This window comes from Osmia lignaria, chromosome 15 (genome assembly GCF_051020975.1).
Source record: "Osmia lignaria lignaria isolate PbOS001 chromosome 15, iyOsmLign1, whole genome shotgun sequence".
NCBI classification, from domain to species: domain Eukaryota; kingdom Metazoa; phylum Arthropoda; class Insecta; order Hymenoptera; family Megachilidae; genus Osmia; species Osmia lignaria.
Window position 1 is genome coordinate 165,859 of NC_135046.1, and position 16,847 is coordinate 182,705.

At 42.9% G+C, this 16,847-nt stretch overlaps 2 protein-coding genes across 2 annotated transcripts; both read left to right on the forward strand.

Annotated features, from left to right (window-relative positions):
• The first annotated feature begins 4,932 nt into the window (after positions 1 to 4,932).
• On the forward strand, positions 4,933 to 5,469 carry LOC143306129 (activity-regulated cytoskeleton associated protein 2-like). The gene has a single exon (XM_076692754.1). The coding sequence runs from the start codon at positions 4,933 to 4,935 to the stop codon at positions 5,467 to 5,469; it is 537 nt and encodes a 178-aa protein (XP_076548869.1).
• A 2,362-nt stretch (positions 5,470 to 7,831) lies between these two features.
• Positions 7,832 to 16,170, forward strand: LOC117609312 (uncharacterized). Its single transcript, XM_076692755.1, has 5 exons — positions 7,832 to 7,859; positions 9,759 to 9,940; positions 13,393 to 13,556; positions 14,981 to 15,182; positions 16,138 to 16,170. The coding sequence occupies exons 1-5, from the start codon at positions 7,832 to 7,834 to the stop codon at positions 16,168 to 16,170; spliced, it is 609 nt and encodes a 202-aa protein (XP_076548870.1).
• The last annotated feature ends 677 nt before the right edge of the window (positions 16,171 to 16,847 follow it).

Genomic DNA, 16,847 nt, shown 5'->3' on the forward strand with positions numbered 1-16,847 from the left:
CGTAGCCATATTGCGTTTTTGTAAACGATCAAGTCAATACCTCGCTGTGCTTAGTTACGAGTTTTCATTGTGTTTAAGCTATTTTTAAGGTCTAAAACGGTAACCTCAGAGTCCCGCGTCACCTCTCATCCCTTGAGAGCCGTAAGTGACCTCAGAAACCCTCGCTCCTTCAGAGTTACGGGAGAAAACCGGTGTCATTCGGTAACCTCGACAACGCCACGCGGTCGCCACGTGGTAACGGTCACCGCCCGCAACCGATTCGGACTTTCTCTGGTTGTATCGGATTTCTAGCTTTTTTGGGACTCCTCTGTGAACTTTGTTAACGTGTATGTGAACCTCGAGTGACAGGCCGAAACGTTAAATTAATTGTACGTTCTTGAACCGCGCGAGCGCCTCGCACAGGTGTAACGGCCTACCTCAAGTTGTGTTGCCTCGACTACAGGTACCTTTTAATAAACTGACTACGACTAAAGGACTACCTCGTGCATTTTCTTTGGTATTTTTGTGTGTGTTCGGACCCCCCTCCCCCGGTTTTCCTCGCCCCCCTCTAAACACTAACAGAACTGAATTTTGCAATGACTATTGTTTGAATACTAAAATGATTCCATTTGAGTTCTGTTAATCACTGTTAAGTAAATTCAATTAATAACAATACTGTTTGAACAAGGGTAAAGATGCTTAACCTATTGTACATTAATAATATAAATGAAAATCGGAAAAATGTCTAACCTTTGGTTTACAATGAGAGCTTCTATTGTAATTATTACCCGTATTTGAAGTGTGAAAAATATATGGTTAACGTAGGACGACTGCCTCGACCGGATATAAAGGAAAATCGAATTTTAGGCGATTGCTATCCGCCAGGAAACGACCTGAATGAAGAGACTCATAACCCCCGGAAGGGCTTTACAGGTCGTCCCTAATAAAATACCTCGCAGTCGATACAATCGTCACTCACATATATTCGCGATGATTGAAAAATTCGGAATATTAAAATGGCGAAAAATAATATAATCGGTACCTGACTGTAGAAACGGGACGATCTAAAATGCAGAGACTCTTATAACCCGTAGGCTTAATAGATCGCCCGTTTTGCCGTATCTAAATTGAATGTTAATGCCGTGCTCGACGAATTAGTACAGAACAGGCTTACCGTGAGAATGTAGAGTATGAAATACGATAAAATCGGTTATAAATTCGCTGGTTGATCGTTGAAAATCGCTGGTTGATCTGGAACACCAAGAAAGGTTGAGAGATCTGTGGCGGCACTACACTTGTCGCGCGCCCGTTTGTCGTTTATTGCAAAATTAATTAGACGAACACAAGACGATTACGCTCTTCGAAATAATATAATGATAACGCGAGTAAATTTAATACGAGAATTACGCGAACAACGGATTAAAAGAAAGAGAAAGATAGAGGTTTAATAGTGTGAAATGGCTTTACGTGCGCGTCTCTGAGTTCTTGCCGCGTATCCGGAATTTCACTCTCACGACACTCTGCCTAATTCGTAGGTCTTGCCGCGCAGGTAAATTACAACGAAGTACGAACGACAACTCTATCTCTAGACGCACGGGCTCCCGTCACGACTTACTCGATTGTTCGACGAAGATTCATCAGAATCGATCGCGATCCTAGCCGGAAGGGCCCGTCGCGAGGACGATGTCCTGCGTGGGGACATTTCGGCAAATCATAGCGCGTGACGACAGCGTCGCGTGCGTCGCTATTGGTTAAGCGTGCGTGCCAGCTAAATTCCTCTAGATCATGTTTTCTCTCTTTCTTGGTGTTCCCTCTCTGTCTAACGGCTTTTCGGTGTTTCTACGCCGTAGTATTTCTGGATTGTTCCATGTTTCGATAATTTGGATATTAGATAGTAAATGAAGCGATTATCAACTAGTAAATTGAATCAGAATTATTGAACAGTAAATTTGCAAGTAATTGAATCATTCGTAGTACCATTGCGCACGGATAATGAAACCGATGATCGCGTGGTTTCTTAATTAACAATCGGCTTGTTCATAATCATTTGTTCGCAAAGAAATCGATCAACAATATGAATTGCGCCGGTACGCTCGATATAAGGCATTCGATGTTCGATTGCTATTTTTTTTTAATAACGACAGGTTTCCATTATTAATCGAATATTCGTTACTACATTTGCGACGTAGTTGCTTCGAGAACGTTCTCGCCATTCGAAAATTACCGTTAGGTTTTCGGTTTTAGGCAAATTCTCGGAATTCGATACAAAGACTTTTATTGCCCCGTACGACCCTTTGCCTCTAAACAGTCCTCGAACGCTTGCTAACGTTTGCCTGCAAGGGTTCTCATTCCTCGCTCTCGCATTCATACAAATATTCAACGAGCTAGATTGCTTTGCGTTCTCATTCCAGCAATCAATTCATACACGCGATCTTGTTAGGGACCGACTGGCGCCCACGCGTGGAAAAGAGCAGAGTATCGATGTTAATCTCGGTAATAACGTAATCTTTGCGTTTTTGCGCAGTTAGCCCGAGGAGACCCCTACAATGCGAAGCACTGGCTAACCGCGCCGCGAACGGTGTTTATGATACCTCTCCTCGGTCGAAGCCGAGTTTTTCTATCACACGTTTCTGTTACTACGCAGTTGAGCACGACGATAGTTTCAAGGAGGGGTTTCAACTAAGAAAAGAATTGAGAAGTATGAGAAGAATGAAAGAATAGGAAAGACAAAAGTAGAATAATTATAAGCTCAAACTTTTCCCTGCGCATTTCCCACATGAAGAAGTCTCTTACAACCCGAAGGCTTGATGGGAAAGCACAGAGTCAAGGAGAAATTAAAGAAAGGTGCAGTAGTAATTTGCCCTCCCCACGCCCCTTACATGAGGAGACTTCTACAACCCGAAGGCTTGATAAGGGAACGTGAGGCGAACAAATTTGCAAAATTTTTCCGGGCGTAACAAAAGAATGAACCTTCCTCTATCAGAATCAGAAAAAAACGGCTGCCCCAACCTGCCACTGCTTAAAAAAATGGCGATTGAAATAAATTACACCCATCTTGGCCGCAGCGCACGATGATGGAAAAGCAGTACCAGATACGATTATTAACTAGTTAACTGCATTCAACGTGTATATTCGTCACCTAAAACTTTATTTCGGCCTTGCAATATGCCATAATAAATTTTCATAATTGTTGAAACTATTTTCACAAATGATTTGGTATAGATCATAATAAATATAAATAAATATATTATAGTAACACATGTCTGGTCATTTTTTAATTATTATATCCGTTTTCATTATAGTTATTAACAGTTTTAAGTTAAATTTTTGTTAAATAACATAAACTATGTCTAACAAGTGAAGGATATTGAACGCGTTACAGTTTATACGTGAATATCTTGACACCCTGTAGTTCAATATGATTTATATTAATATAATTTAAGTATTATAATGTAGGCAAAAACTTCCCAAAATTTCATTAAAATATTTCCAATAGAACCAAAGTTACAGAAATTTGATCGCCAAAAGCAGTTTTGTCCCACTGTGCGCCGACCCGCAAAGCGACCCGGCCAAGCCGCGTCCAGACGCCGGCAAGGCGGCCACCCAGTGCGGAGCTGACACCGGCAAAGCGGACGCCAGCACCGTTGGCACCCGGCGACCGTCCGCCGAAATCACCGGCCAAAAGTTTGACGGAAGCAGCAGCTTTGACCGCAGCACCGGATCTGGGGAACCCGGCACCAGCGACGCGCAAACCGGCCCCAATATCGGCGGAGGCAGTGGCAGACGCGGCCTGGGCCAGTCACTGCAAATCACCGCAGCCATAGCCGATCAGGACACTGGCCGCCGCCTGCACGGTGGACCACGCGGACAGAACGGACCAGGTGAACACCATCCCGTACACCTTGGCGGATGGAACAGTAGTCCAGATCTACACCCGCATAAAACGACATCGTTTTACCCGCAATGGGCGCAGATGGACACTAAACTTGGACGACAAGGGAAGGGTCATCCGCTGCGTCTACACAGAGGTAATTTTCCTGGCCATCCACATATTTTGCGTGACCAGCCGAATACGCCTGGTCTCCCCGGAGGAGGAGGGATCGCAGTCTTCCTTTGGATTGCACAGCGGTCCACCGATTCCACCTCCGCCACCGTCGATAGGAACGATATCCGCAGGATGATCCGCTCCGCCTCCTCCGCCACCACCTCCGACACCTTTCGGCGGAGTACCTCCACCGCCGCCTCCGCCACCTGGAAGCATACCTGCTGCACCACCGCCACCTCCGCTCATTGGAATACCTGGAGCACCTCCTCCGCCTCCGCCTCCGGCAGGAACCGTACCGACAGGACCTTGTCCTTTACCTATACCTCCGGTTGGAGGTTGGAACCCTGCAAGCAGAGCGTGTATGAGAAAAGGACCTCTATGTCCCGAGGTACCTATGAAACCGCTCTATTGGACGAGGATCCTGGTACCAGTGGTGCCCACGGAGCGTGGCTCTATCGACGCTGGATTGACTGTTCGCAGTTGCCTTGTCGATTCCGAGGAAGCAAACCTACGAAACCAGGATGGCCGGCATCGCTTGGGTATATCGCCTGTAGAAGAACCAGGTAGTCAACGAGCTACATAGACTACACCAGTCAACGCTGGGAACGTGGGTCCAGCTCCGGACCAGTCTGGTAGACTACGTCCGAGAACACCAGGACGAGTTTCCAGACAAACCGCAAGACAAGCCGGGATACAAGGAGGAAGTCGACCATACCCGAGATTACGAAGAGTTCCACGGGGGGATGGCCCGGGAATTGCTCCTGACACACCTGGGCAACCGTCCGGCCACGGCCACATCAACACCAAACCGCGGGCAAGAGACGAACGCCGAGACAACGGCGTCTCCAGCAGGTCCATCCGCTCCACCAGAGCCAGTCGTTCGACACCACGAAGACCGGGTAAAGACGATGGAGATCATGAGAAAATGGAACTACCATTTTGACGGACGAGACCCGCATGTGTTCCTGGAGCAGCTAGAAGAACTACAAGATGCGTACGGCCTAACCGACCACCAAATGCGTTCGGGCTTCACTCAATTATTACGAGGCGAAGCCCAAAAATGGTACAGAAACGCAGCGAACAAAGTATGCTCGTGGCCGAACCTCCAGGAACAGCTACGAAAATTCTTCGTGCCAGCCGGGGAAAAGAGGCGATTGGACCAGCAAATCGCCGGTCGCAAACAAGGTCCGGACGAGCCACTGAGGACCTTCATTAACGAAATAACCACGTTAATGCGCCGCAGAGGAGAACACACCGAGGCAGAGCTCCTATACACGATCTACTTCAATATGAAGCCGTCGTTTCAGCTCTACATCAACCGAGCTGAAATTAAAGAAGTCAGCGACCTGATCACCAGAGCAGAAACTGTGGCCGAGCTCGTGGCCGCAGAACAAGCCAGCAAAACAAAAGGCGAGGAGCAACGTGCTGCCAGGACGATCGCTTGAATCTAGCTGGCACAGTTTTTTCATTTAAGTATCGTGTGGCCTTAGCGGTTTCATTACACAGCTCATCATGTGCATCCTCCGCACCTATATCCATTAAAAATTGCGACAGTTTGGAAGTTCGGGATGATGCTGCAAAATTGTTTATACATAAACTTCTTTATATAATTACACTCACACTCGCCAAATTTATCTAGTATGTATATATGTATTGTCATGATATTACGATATTATTGTGAAATTACCTGTAATGCTTTCATTCGCTGTAAATTTATTCGCAGATGATCTTTCTATTTCTCTTTCTGCGTTATTACAAAACAAGGATATTTTATTTAATAAAATATCGAATGTCATTCTTTTCTGTATATGATTTAACAGACGATTTTTTACACGTGTATCAATGAGCATTGCAAGAATAATAGGCTCACAAGTATAAGTAAACTCGAACCTCTGTTTAAAAATTGTCGTTATATTTGTAACGAAATCTTGAAATAACTCATTAGAATGCTCTGTCGAAATGGATTGCATTGTTTTTTCTATGCCAATCTTTCTCACTCGCTCCTCGTGGCGAGATGCGAGCGGGCTAAAGCAAACGAGACCAAGCTCCGAAACAATAAATAATAATTAATGAGCAATGTTTTTTTTTTATTCGCGAATGTTCGAAAGCTATGCTGCTGCTCAGTAACAGTATTAGAAAACGTTCCATGACGGTTTCATCGGTGTATAATGTACGCGTATACGTCGATGCTACGTACAATTATGGCCCGGCTAATTGCATTATCTAGCTTGCAAATGTGTGAAACTTGAACGTTGCCGCTCGTACATTCGACGCGCGCATCGCGTCCAACTATGCTACCTGATTAACCAAACTGAATTATCATATTGGCAGGAATTATGTAAGTTACCCGTGACAGATCGATAGGAAAGCTGTCGATATTGATTCGAGCTACGAGTTGCGAATAAATTATAAGGTCATCGTATACGTAACGACGTTAGAATAATTAACGCAATCTCTGCTTTAATCAAAAGAAATAAGTCTACCAGTCTGATCATTCGATTTTAATATTTCACTCGTTGCCTTGTGATTTTCTTTAAATAAAAAGAAAATTAAGAACGCTTATCAGACATGAATTCACACGCTAGTTTAGTGATACCAGAGTTCATTAGATTAAACGATACCTAAATTTACGAGTATCCTACTGGACAAGAATCACGACCGTCCAATACGTATTATTACTACTTTCTCCGAACGGGTTTCAACATTTATCACGTCATAGAAAGGTGCTGTCGAGGTTCCATAACGCTAACACGCGCGTTATAGCGATTAATTAACACCCATAGTTAAAGAAAATGCTGAAACTTGTGTACCTCTTCTTCGATCAACACGTCTCAATTCAGTAAACGATAACACTCGATTTGAACGGTATCGGTGTATTTCTATTCTTCTTACAAAAATGTACCTCGTTTAGATTGCAACTATTCATTAATCTTCTCCCTGTCCAAGTGATCCGGCAATTAGCTCAATTTAGATAGTATTATATCTTGTACCGAAAAAGAATTATTTGCTTAGATCAAAATCCTGCGGAACGTGATTTAATTCCCAGCCTCGGGAAACGGTACATAATAACAGAGTCGTTTTAAATGATCTACTAGCTGGCTCAATTTCCTGGCGAATGTGTAAAATAATTGCACGTATCGTCGAGAAGATTACGCGCATAAATTGAGGCTTATTTCAAGTTTCGTTTTAGTTTATTAATAACGCAGAATCGTAGATTGCGCTTATTAATAAAAATATCTGCATAGAGATCTCTGTATACGGGATGTTCCATTTTTATTTCAAAAGCTATCGATTTTATAAAATAATTTTTGATTTCTTTGAATTTTAACCCTTAAATTTAAATTTAATTTTTAATCCTCTTTCTTCTATAAAAAAAATTTTCCTTCGCTCGATTAACTTAAAATACTCGCGCCTGAAAAATATCATTTTGAATGTATTGCTTTTGAGACAGCCCGTATAGCGGCTACCAATTTCTGCTCTACTGAGCGTAGTTGTTCGACCGTGATAATATAGGATGTATAATATATTACATGTAATACACGATACGTCTTGCTACGCCGGCCGCAATTATTCCGCACATTCTCCATCATTTCCTGTAGGTCAGTGTGAAATTCATTGCTTTCCATCGCTGATGTTTTCCGACATGTTTGTTCTTTTTTTATCCTGCACCAGATGTGCCTGTCCTCGGAAACGTTTGTCAATGAGCATGTTCCCGTAACGATATCCTTTGTCCCTCGCATGAACCCAATGGTTATATTTTGTGCGTTTAATTAACAGAACGGGCTCATTTTTTGACCGTTGCGCAGGATGTCTGTAATGAAAGATTCGTCGTTGGGTACGGAGAAATTTGATGGGATAAGGAAGTCGAAGGTGTAATTTTCTAGAGTATAATTATTAAAAACAAAATAAGCTATCGCGGATCTAGGCTCTCTTTAATGCATCACTTGATCGATGCACAGGAATTTTATCGCGCAAAAACATGATCCGTGAAAGGATGAAAATGTTAAAAGCATTCTTTTGTTTCAACGACCAGTAGAATCCGATTCGTTTTTACCATTTCAACGGAATTCGAGATTTCACTTGATAAGTACAGTTCGTTGCACAGCGGTTTTTGTGAACCATCCGTGACAAAGTGAAAGTTGTTTTTTGAAAGATGTCTGGGGAAAAACGTGACGGGCCTTAGGAGCCATTTTCAGTGATACATTTCGCAATTGCTAATTAGGATACAAATTAATTCCAAAAAAACAGACACACCATTCTGAATACTTGTTCCAATTTTTATTTTCTTATCATAATTATAAGTTACACGTCGAACTTTCATATTATTCCTTGTTTCGTCGTAAATCAATGCGTTTTTGCCACCAAATTGATGGCGTATTAAATATCTCGTTAATATTGTGCTGTTAAAAACTGCAATAATTGTTGGTCGTTATTAAACGTTAGTGGCTGCTAATTACACTCGAGAGGGCTGTTGATTTACGATTCTAAGTACAACACACCTTTCCCCTTCCCATTTCTATTCACTTTCTTCCAATTCTTGTTCTCTATTTACGGGAGCATAATTACTCGGATGCTTTGGTCACAGTTACTATGTTACGACGAAAGGAGAATTCGATCGGCTTTCTCCGAATAATTTATCTGCCTCTTCCAAAGACAATTTACGAATCGGTGTTTAATTGAACGAAAGTAGGGTCCCGGTGTTATTTATCGAATGGTCGCGCGTTCATTTGCTCTTGATAAGACACTAATTATTCTTACCACCGTATTTTTCAACACTTTCATGAGCGCATATTTCGTGGGAATAAGAAAAGGAAATTAACTATTTCATATTAACCGAGTAACCGCATTTCACGAAATAATTGAAACGTACGGCTACTCTGCAAAAAGGAAAAATTAAATCCTACCAACTTTTCATCACGTGATTATATTTCTACATAGTATGAAAAGCAATCTAATTCGACGAAGAAAGCATATCACTGTAATTATCTCGTACTTAAATGCTCTTTTATAATGATACCTTTAAAGCTTTCATATTTCATGTGAAAATATTCTGGATATTATATAGAGTAAGAAAAACACGAGATAGAACTGATACCACGGAGAAAGTGTAATAAATAACGTGACATTTTCTCTGTGAGTCTTACAGTTTTTGTGTAATTTGTTACTGGATCAGTGTTCTTAATAAATAATTATCGATTAGATTCTAAATTATGTTAAGGGGATTAAGTACACTTTCTACACTTTGTATCAGAGTTTCATACATTTCAAAAAAAAAAAAAAATTCATTTTAGAATATCCTAGTTTGATGAAAGCGAGACTTCGGTATCTCTCCGTCTGTGAAATCGTGTGCGTACTCGTTTTTAAGGGCACGGTGTATAGTTCGAAAAAAGAAAGTACCGGAGGAAAGTATAAACGAAAAAAGGGGTCACTGAAGCCGTACGAAGTGAATATGCGTATAGATATAAGCAGCTTGACCTGAAATGTCTGTTCGATTATTCCTACTGACATGACGCGATGCCAAAAAAAGACACGTGTATCGTGTTCGGTATTAATAATCAAAACTTTTTCGTTACATCGAGACTGAAAAAAAATTTTATCGTTATAAAGGTCAGCTACTTTGGAAAGTAACTTTCACCAGGAGCTAGCAATGTTTATCAAGAATTTACGAAATATAAAATAAAATTATTTCCTCTGAATTGAACGGTTGTGTCATTATGGAATTTTTTTTTTTCAGGTATGTTGGAGAAATGGGAGTCCCTTACGACCAGAGTCGAGGAAACACAAATGGCGAGCGCGCTTCATCGCGAATTGACAGCTTTGCAAACGGAATTCAAAGCAGCACACGACAGGCTCTTCTCTTATGAAATCGCATTGGAACAGCCGCACGTGTTGGATGAGCGCATCAATCGTATCACGGTAAGAATTGTATAATCGCTAATTACGATGCAAATAACACTGCACGTAGCAGTTCTGTCTCGTTAAGCTCTCGTACAGACTCGAGTATCAAAGTCTGCGCGAATAAAAAATTTGAATTCGATATAAGAGCGCATACTTTCGCGCATTTTCTTTCAAACGTTTCTGGTTCGTGTCTAGTATAACAATGTCGGTAATGGTTCTATTGTCGGTAAGCGAAGTAGGTTTCCCTTCACCGGTCGGAGCTAGAACAGAAATTCACTATACCGACTATGAAACAGGAAACCCTTTTACCATGTTTGCGACCTGTAGATGGCGGTATGTTGTTCCGTTTTTTAAAGTGGGAAATAGACAAGCGCGCGACTAGTATTATAAAAGAAACATTTAACTTCTTTTTAAAAGTATATCTTCTTCAAATTAATTTGTCTATCAGCAAATTTCTGAAACACTGAAATTTCTTTAACTTATTGTTGATTCCTTTTCAACAAGACACATTTAATTACCATTGAATTTGAAAGCGATCTATGCGGAACAAGCTTCGGCATTATTAAAACCATCGCGGGAAGATGGTCGCGGCGCGAGTAGGGTGGGACGAGTTGATAGTAGGCGAAATAGAAGTAAGAAAAAGAGGGAAAGGGGGTGGTAGCGTAGAGGGTTGAAGTCGGGAAGTGGGCGTAGGGGGTGGCAGCGAAGGAAGACGAAGAGGAAGAGCAGGGAGGGCAGTCAGGAGGCAAGGATAGAGGCAGAGAGTGGCGTAAAAGCGTAGTCGTGTCACACGTACGCTCGTCTGACGGCGACGTGCTCGACATCGCAACTCGCGAGTGAACGCCGAGCGAACCTAGCCAACCCTCTGAGTTTCCAACCCCCGAGAGTCATCCCTGCCTAACCTCCCAACCCCTCTCTGGAAACCTCTGGAACACCCTACACCTCCACCTTCCGCTCGCCGTCTCTGTCGGTTATTTTCTACGATTTTCTCCACCGAAGACTCTCCTTCTCATTTTCGCCTTCTTCACTTTCTTCTCTTCGATCCATCGTCTTCCACTTTTTTCCTTCCTTCCTTCATCTTTTTCTTGTTCGGGTATCCGGCTTCCCCTGTATCCCCGACATTATCCCTGTCGGCCTCATTGCGAAGACCAAACACATGCTCCCTATCTATCATCAAGATGTATTAGCGTCCAACATTTGCCGGCTGAACTGGTCGGTGTGCTGCATTATGCAGCAGGTAACCCAGGCGCGAGGATGTCTGGCCACCAAACCCGACATGATCCTTCTTGTTTTACATGTTTCTCCGCGGGTTGTACCAGCCTTGCGAGACGTAACAAATAATCTGCATTCGATAGAGTACCTAATTCCCATTTTCAGTGATCGCAGACTTGGCTCGCACGGACGCGAAGCATGGAACTTTTTCCTCTAATCAACGCCGTTTATCTATTTCTAAAGCAACGATACGATTGACCTGAAAGCCGGTCAATCGAATGGTCGCATTCAGTTCCGTGTCGAGTGCCGATTCGACATTAAACCGTGGACGAATCGATTAACCGCGATCGTTCACGGGTGCAGCGACGGCGACGAATATATTTGTCATGCACGACGTACGAGGAAAAGCGCGACGGAATGAGCGAGTGGCACGGCCACCCTCTAGAGGGTAGAGGGTTGGTGTGGAGCTTTGGACTGGGGCCCCAAAGGGGGAGGGGGGGTTCATGCGGTGGGTGGTTACGGGTATGGAGCGGGCTGCTTCTGGCTTCGCGATATGCCTGGAATATCAATGCCAACCACTTTTCGTTGCGACCGCTGTTGGACAGCGGTGCAAACCTGCGTCCTTCTTTCTCTTCATCCCTATGATTCTCCTTCTCTAGTTTCCAAGAGCAAGCCGACTGTCCATGCTGGTACGCACATCGAGCGTGAACCATCGCGTCTCGCCATCGCTTTTCACGCGTCTGACCTCTTTGTTACCGTGCCCGGAATCACGCCTGTATCCGTCGTTTACTCGTGCTCAGCTTTGCATAAATTATTGCCTCCCGTGAAGAATATCGATTCGCCGTCGAGTCTTTCGCGAACACTTTACTTCGAGCTACGATCAAAGAGTTCGGTGAGGTCGCGTTAGTAACCGGTTACCCATTTCTACAATTGAATTTCTTTTACAAAAAAAGAAGGAAAAAGAAAGCGAAAGAAAATTGCTGCTGTGTATACGAAAAAGGTGCAGAGATCGAAATCAAATGATAATGATAAATCACGGTAGCTGTAACGGATGAAAAACGGTACGTGACATGCGTGTTACATAAATCTGATCTCATCAAATCCCATCGACGACACCATAAATCTTAAGCTTTGTCGATGCAGTCGAGAGAAATCCGTTGATCGATGAAGGCTGATAAAAGTGTTAAACCAAGACTGAATGTTCGCACTTTATCAAAACCTGTTTAAACGACAGAAACAAAAATTCATTACTATTGTGTAATTAAAACAATCTACTCTCTCCTATTAATTCACTAGAAACAAAAACGTTACATTTCAAAAAAAAAAAAAAATTCCGTCAGTCCCAAAAGTTCCTCGATTTTTCATCCCTCGATTCACCGCCCTGAACTTTCAATTTACCAGAAAGCGGGAGCTAGCTTTTGGTAGGAATTCGTGTTCGTTCGAAGATCGACGTACAATATAAATGCAAGAAGGAAAGAGTAGTAAAGCTTGTCGTTTCTTCGGCAGAAATTACTCGGTAGAGTACGGGTTGTAAGCTGGATGACCGCAAGTAGGACGATCTTTACGATCCTCCCTCGAACACCGGCTCTGCTCGTCACGCGACGAGAGAAATGACGAGACACAGAGGGGTAGGAAAGACGAGGAGAAAGGAGAAACTAGAAGCTCCCGTTTTTGTTCTCCTACGTCTTGCGTCGTCCTCGTAAACCTGGCTTTATTTATGCTGCCCTCGTCGGTCGCCCGCTGCAGTAGGACGACGGGAATGTGACAACGTGACGTGGTTACTCCATCGTCTTATCTCTTGCGCTCTTACAACCCTTATAGCTTCGGTTATGTTCTTCCTGATAAACGTACGTTTATTTCGTTGTTGATGCCGACCTATCCGCTCCTGCATATTATTTTCGTGGTCGACGTAGAGGAAGAGGGTAGTTTGGGTTACAGAGACTTCGATGCTTCTTCAATCACGAGGGTTAATCATTTTTCAACGGATGATAGCTCAATTTTTTTCTTTCCTGGGAAAAATATTTAAGTATCGTTAATTTGAGAAATCGGTCAGTCGGTACTATTATTCGTGAACAAAGCTTCTTTATCCTAGTTGTACGTCAGGATTCAGGTAGTGCGGTAAGTTTTCTTTAGCCTACCACTGCGATCAGTTTATACATCACTTGCACCCCTCGCTCGGTGGCGCGAGAACCGAGCGAGCAATTCGTTTGAGCTAACCGAACAGGGCGACCACTAAAAATGTATATTTAATGTTCTAGACCGAACTGGCTGCGTTGAGGGATCGCAAGGCGGCGATGCTGGCTCTGAACGTCTCCACGCACAGACTGATCACCGATCTCGGTAATTCGGCCTCCTTGATCTTCACGGTTCTCAAAGACGGCGTGGCGGATCTCTATCGTGTTTGGGACGAAACCTTCCAAAAGTGAGTACCTTGTATGAAATTTTTTATAATCGCTTAATTATTAAGTAATCGTTTAAGCATTCAGAATAAAGAAGATTAGAATTACTTTAGATATTTCTTACGGCGAGTTTCTTTTCCTGGTAAGGACGCGATTATCGAGTTTCGAACGGTCCGCTTGAATAGCTGCTTTAGGATCATTGACTGACCGTTGGTTGGTCGACGCGTGACGTTGGGCAAATATTATGAGAGGCAATGAAGCCAGGAAAGCAAACACCGGGAACCCCGTGGAACACCATAGGCAGCAAGGGCTCGGATCTTTGGGATTTCGACCCGTGTCACGGGATTACTAGTTTTAGCCGGGATCGCCAGTTTAAGCTTGGACATTTCTAAAGTGACCGCCACCTAGAGGAAACGTCTATTTGAACAGTTTTTTTTCAATGTATACCCTGGCGACCAGTTTTGCCACTACATTATAGAAGCTCGAAAGGTTGAAAGACTAATGTTACGTCATCGAGAAATAACCTAATTATTAATCATTTAATTTATTTTCAAATTATACACGTGATATCGTTTGCATACATATTCAGATACATGGTAATGTTACTCGAGCCAGATGAAGCAAATCACAAATCTTGAAATTGATATGTGTTTCTGCGGGGGAGGCGCACTGGTCGAAACCTTGTTTTAATTGCCGTATGAGCACTTGATTCCCCTGTCTGATAGGGGTCTGACCCATGCAAAAGGGTTGACCAGTGACCCAGTGGGCTTTTACAAAGGTCACTCTTATCCCTCGGTACTGAAATTCCTATTGTTTGCACGAACGCGCACCACTCTTCTTATACACGACGTACAAATCGACCGTTCTCACCCAACCGATTCGTTTCTTTTAACGTTTCCGTCGCCGTTTCTGTATTCATTATTTTCCGATTTTTCACTTATTTGATTCGCACGCCAATGCGGAGGAAAACGAGCAGACCAGTCTTTCTGTAGGGCGTTCGGATTGGTCTCGGATAAAGTGTTTCTGTTTGCCGATAGTGCCATTGGGGAGATCCACTAATAATTTGACGTCTTACTGTTTGCCGAGAGGCAAAGCCTCTCGTTCTACTTTTTATTGTGTTGACCCAGACTGCGATTTTTCCATTCAATTTTCCTGCTAGCTTTCACCGATCTCGGGAATCGGGGATAACTATCTATCCGATGAAATAGATACTTCATCGACCGAAGAATAAAAACGTACATTTATTTACAAATTAGTTTAGGAATAAATAAAATTTCCAGGTATAAAATTTTTATTCAGTCGTGTCCTATAGAAACTTGACCATTTCTGACCAGGTATTTCAAAGAGGCTTAAAGTTCCTCGATTTTCAATTAGAGGCATAAAATCAGCCCGGTTCATGATCCCAACCCCTCCATGGAACTCAAGGTATCTTAACTGTATTTTTCAGGGGAAATCAACAATTGTGCGCCCTGCAAGCAGTCCAGCAGTTTAGTATACGTTTGGCGGAGCTTCAGTGCGCATTGCGAAGGGATAAAGACACCCTTGCCGTTTTGGACGTTGCTCTGCAAGCAGGGGCCACGTCGGAAGTTGCTTCGTCTGTTCGTCACGTTGCCAGGTTACTGTCCGAGAAACAGGACATGAATTGTCAGGTAAGAATTAAAATTACTTATTAGAAAATCATATGTTTCGCGTTTGTACGAAAGTTGAAAACGATAGGAAGATACCCTCTGCATGTACGAATCGTTATAAAATTGTGCTATAAAATGATAATGGTCCGGTATTTTGAATCCCGGGATGTTCGATTCCATTACAAGGTGGACGTATGCGTCGTCGATCTGTAATGTGTGACGATTAGAGGCACGAGAATGGCTAAAGAGAAGAATTCAGAGGCGAGTGAGGGCCGTTAAGTGCGAGCGTTTTGCATCGTGATCCACGTCTTCGCTCGGATAATGGCTATCCTCGAGTCCACGCTCGGTTTCTTTTATTCCTTTCGTACTTCGATCACGCCTTTCTCCTTTATTTCGCCTGCCTATAATGCCTATTACCATTTATACGGATCTCCCGCTCTCGATGCCCACCCTTGCCTTCTCTTACGTTCGAACAAGCGAGATTACCTCCGCCATTATTCACGCACGAAAACTGATCGATCCAAGGATAGATTCCTGCGTTTCGTGCTTTCTGCGAATACTTTGTTGATCTTCAGTAATCATAGATCGGGAATAATATTCGGCGTTGAAATGATTGACGTGGACGAAATCTTAGCCGATATTCCCACGGTATCCTTGATTTTCAGTCGGTTAGATAGCTGCCAGCAATTATTGAACGTCCTTGGATGGGGTAACGATCCCCGTAGGTATCACTTGTGTGAATGAAACCATTTCCCCGCTTAGATTGGCTGAGATGGAAGAACTCTGGGGATATGGGTCTCGTAAGGAAAGGCGAGATTATAAGACGAATCATGTTTATTGGTTCGTCTTTGAGAGAAAGCTTTTCTCGACTTTTGTTTTTTTTTTCCTCTGGTCGAAGAAGCAAGGGTAGTCCTCCCTAAGGAATCGGAAGAACGTGTTTGCGTTTGGTATAACGGATTCGAAGTTTATGTTGCAGATAAAATATTTAAAAGAAATATTTCAAATCTAAGATGGAAATTATTCAGTTTATAAACGAAATGAATTAAAAGTAATTTAAAGTGATTAAATATTTACATTTATAAAGTCGTATTCAGGGTCAAGTTGAGTGATCTAAATTTTCCGGAAGGAGGTAGCCAAACGAGGGAGAGAAGGGGTGAGATTAGAGGGTACGTTTGACAGATGACACTTGTCGATATCGTGTTTCGGTTAAACGCCATCGCATCCCCCTATTTCCACCATATCCGTCTTGCATTTGCATATAAAGTAAATCTCTTGGCAAGCTCGGCTCGCGTCCGCTCTCTCCGCTTTATGGACTTAAGGAGAAAAGTAGCTGGAGGTGAAGCAGGTGGCAGGTTTGTTATCACGACTTCCGATTGGCCTGGCCGTGTGCTACGCTCTTGTTAGAGAAACGTGCCGCCCGCCACGCGATATTTCCACCTCGACGTTGCTCATTTTTTTAACTCTACCCTCTACGCGATTAGAATAACTGCTTCCCGGCCGGATACGTGACCAACGGAAGTCAATTATTCCATCTCCTTTCAAACATTCTCGTTGTTTAATTAAAAGCGAAAGGTAATTAACAGGAGAAAAATTAAGATTTTTGAAAGAAGATAGATTGTTAATTAAGTTCTAAAATTTTGTCTTCATATGAAATCATTTATTTATTTATTTATTTATTTATTTATT

What these genes read in the sequence shown, in the direction of transcription:
- LOC143306129 (XM_076692754.1), top strand. Translation starts at nt 4,933, where the DNA reads ATGGAGATCATGAGAAAATGGAACTACCATTTTGACGGACGAGACCCG.
- LOC117609312 (XM_076692755.1), top strand. Translation starts at nt 7,832, where the DNA reads ATGTCTGTAATGAAAGATTCGTCGTTGG. An exon ending in TGGGACGAAACCTTCCAAAA is followed by an intron (nt 13,557 to 14,980) that starts GTGAGTACCTTG and finishes TGTATTTTTCAG; the next exon opens with GGGAAATCAACAATTGTGCG. An exon ending in AACAGGACATGAATTGTCAG is followed by an intron (nt 15,183 to 16,137) that starts GTAAGAATTAAA and finishes TTTATGTTGCAG; the next exon opens with ATAAAATATTTAAAAGAAAT.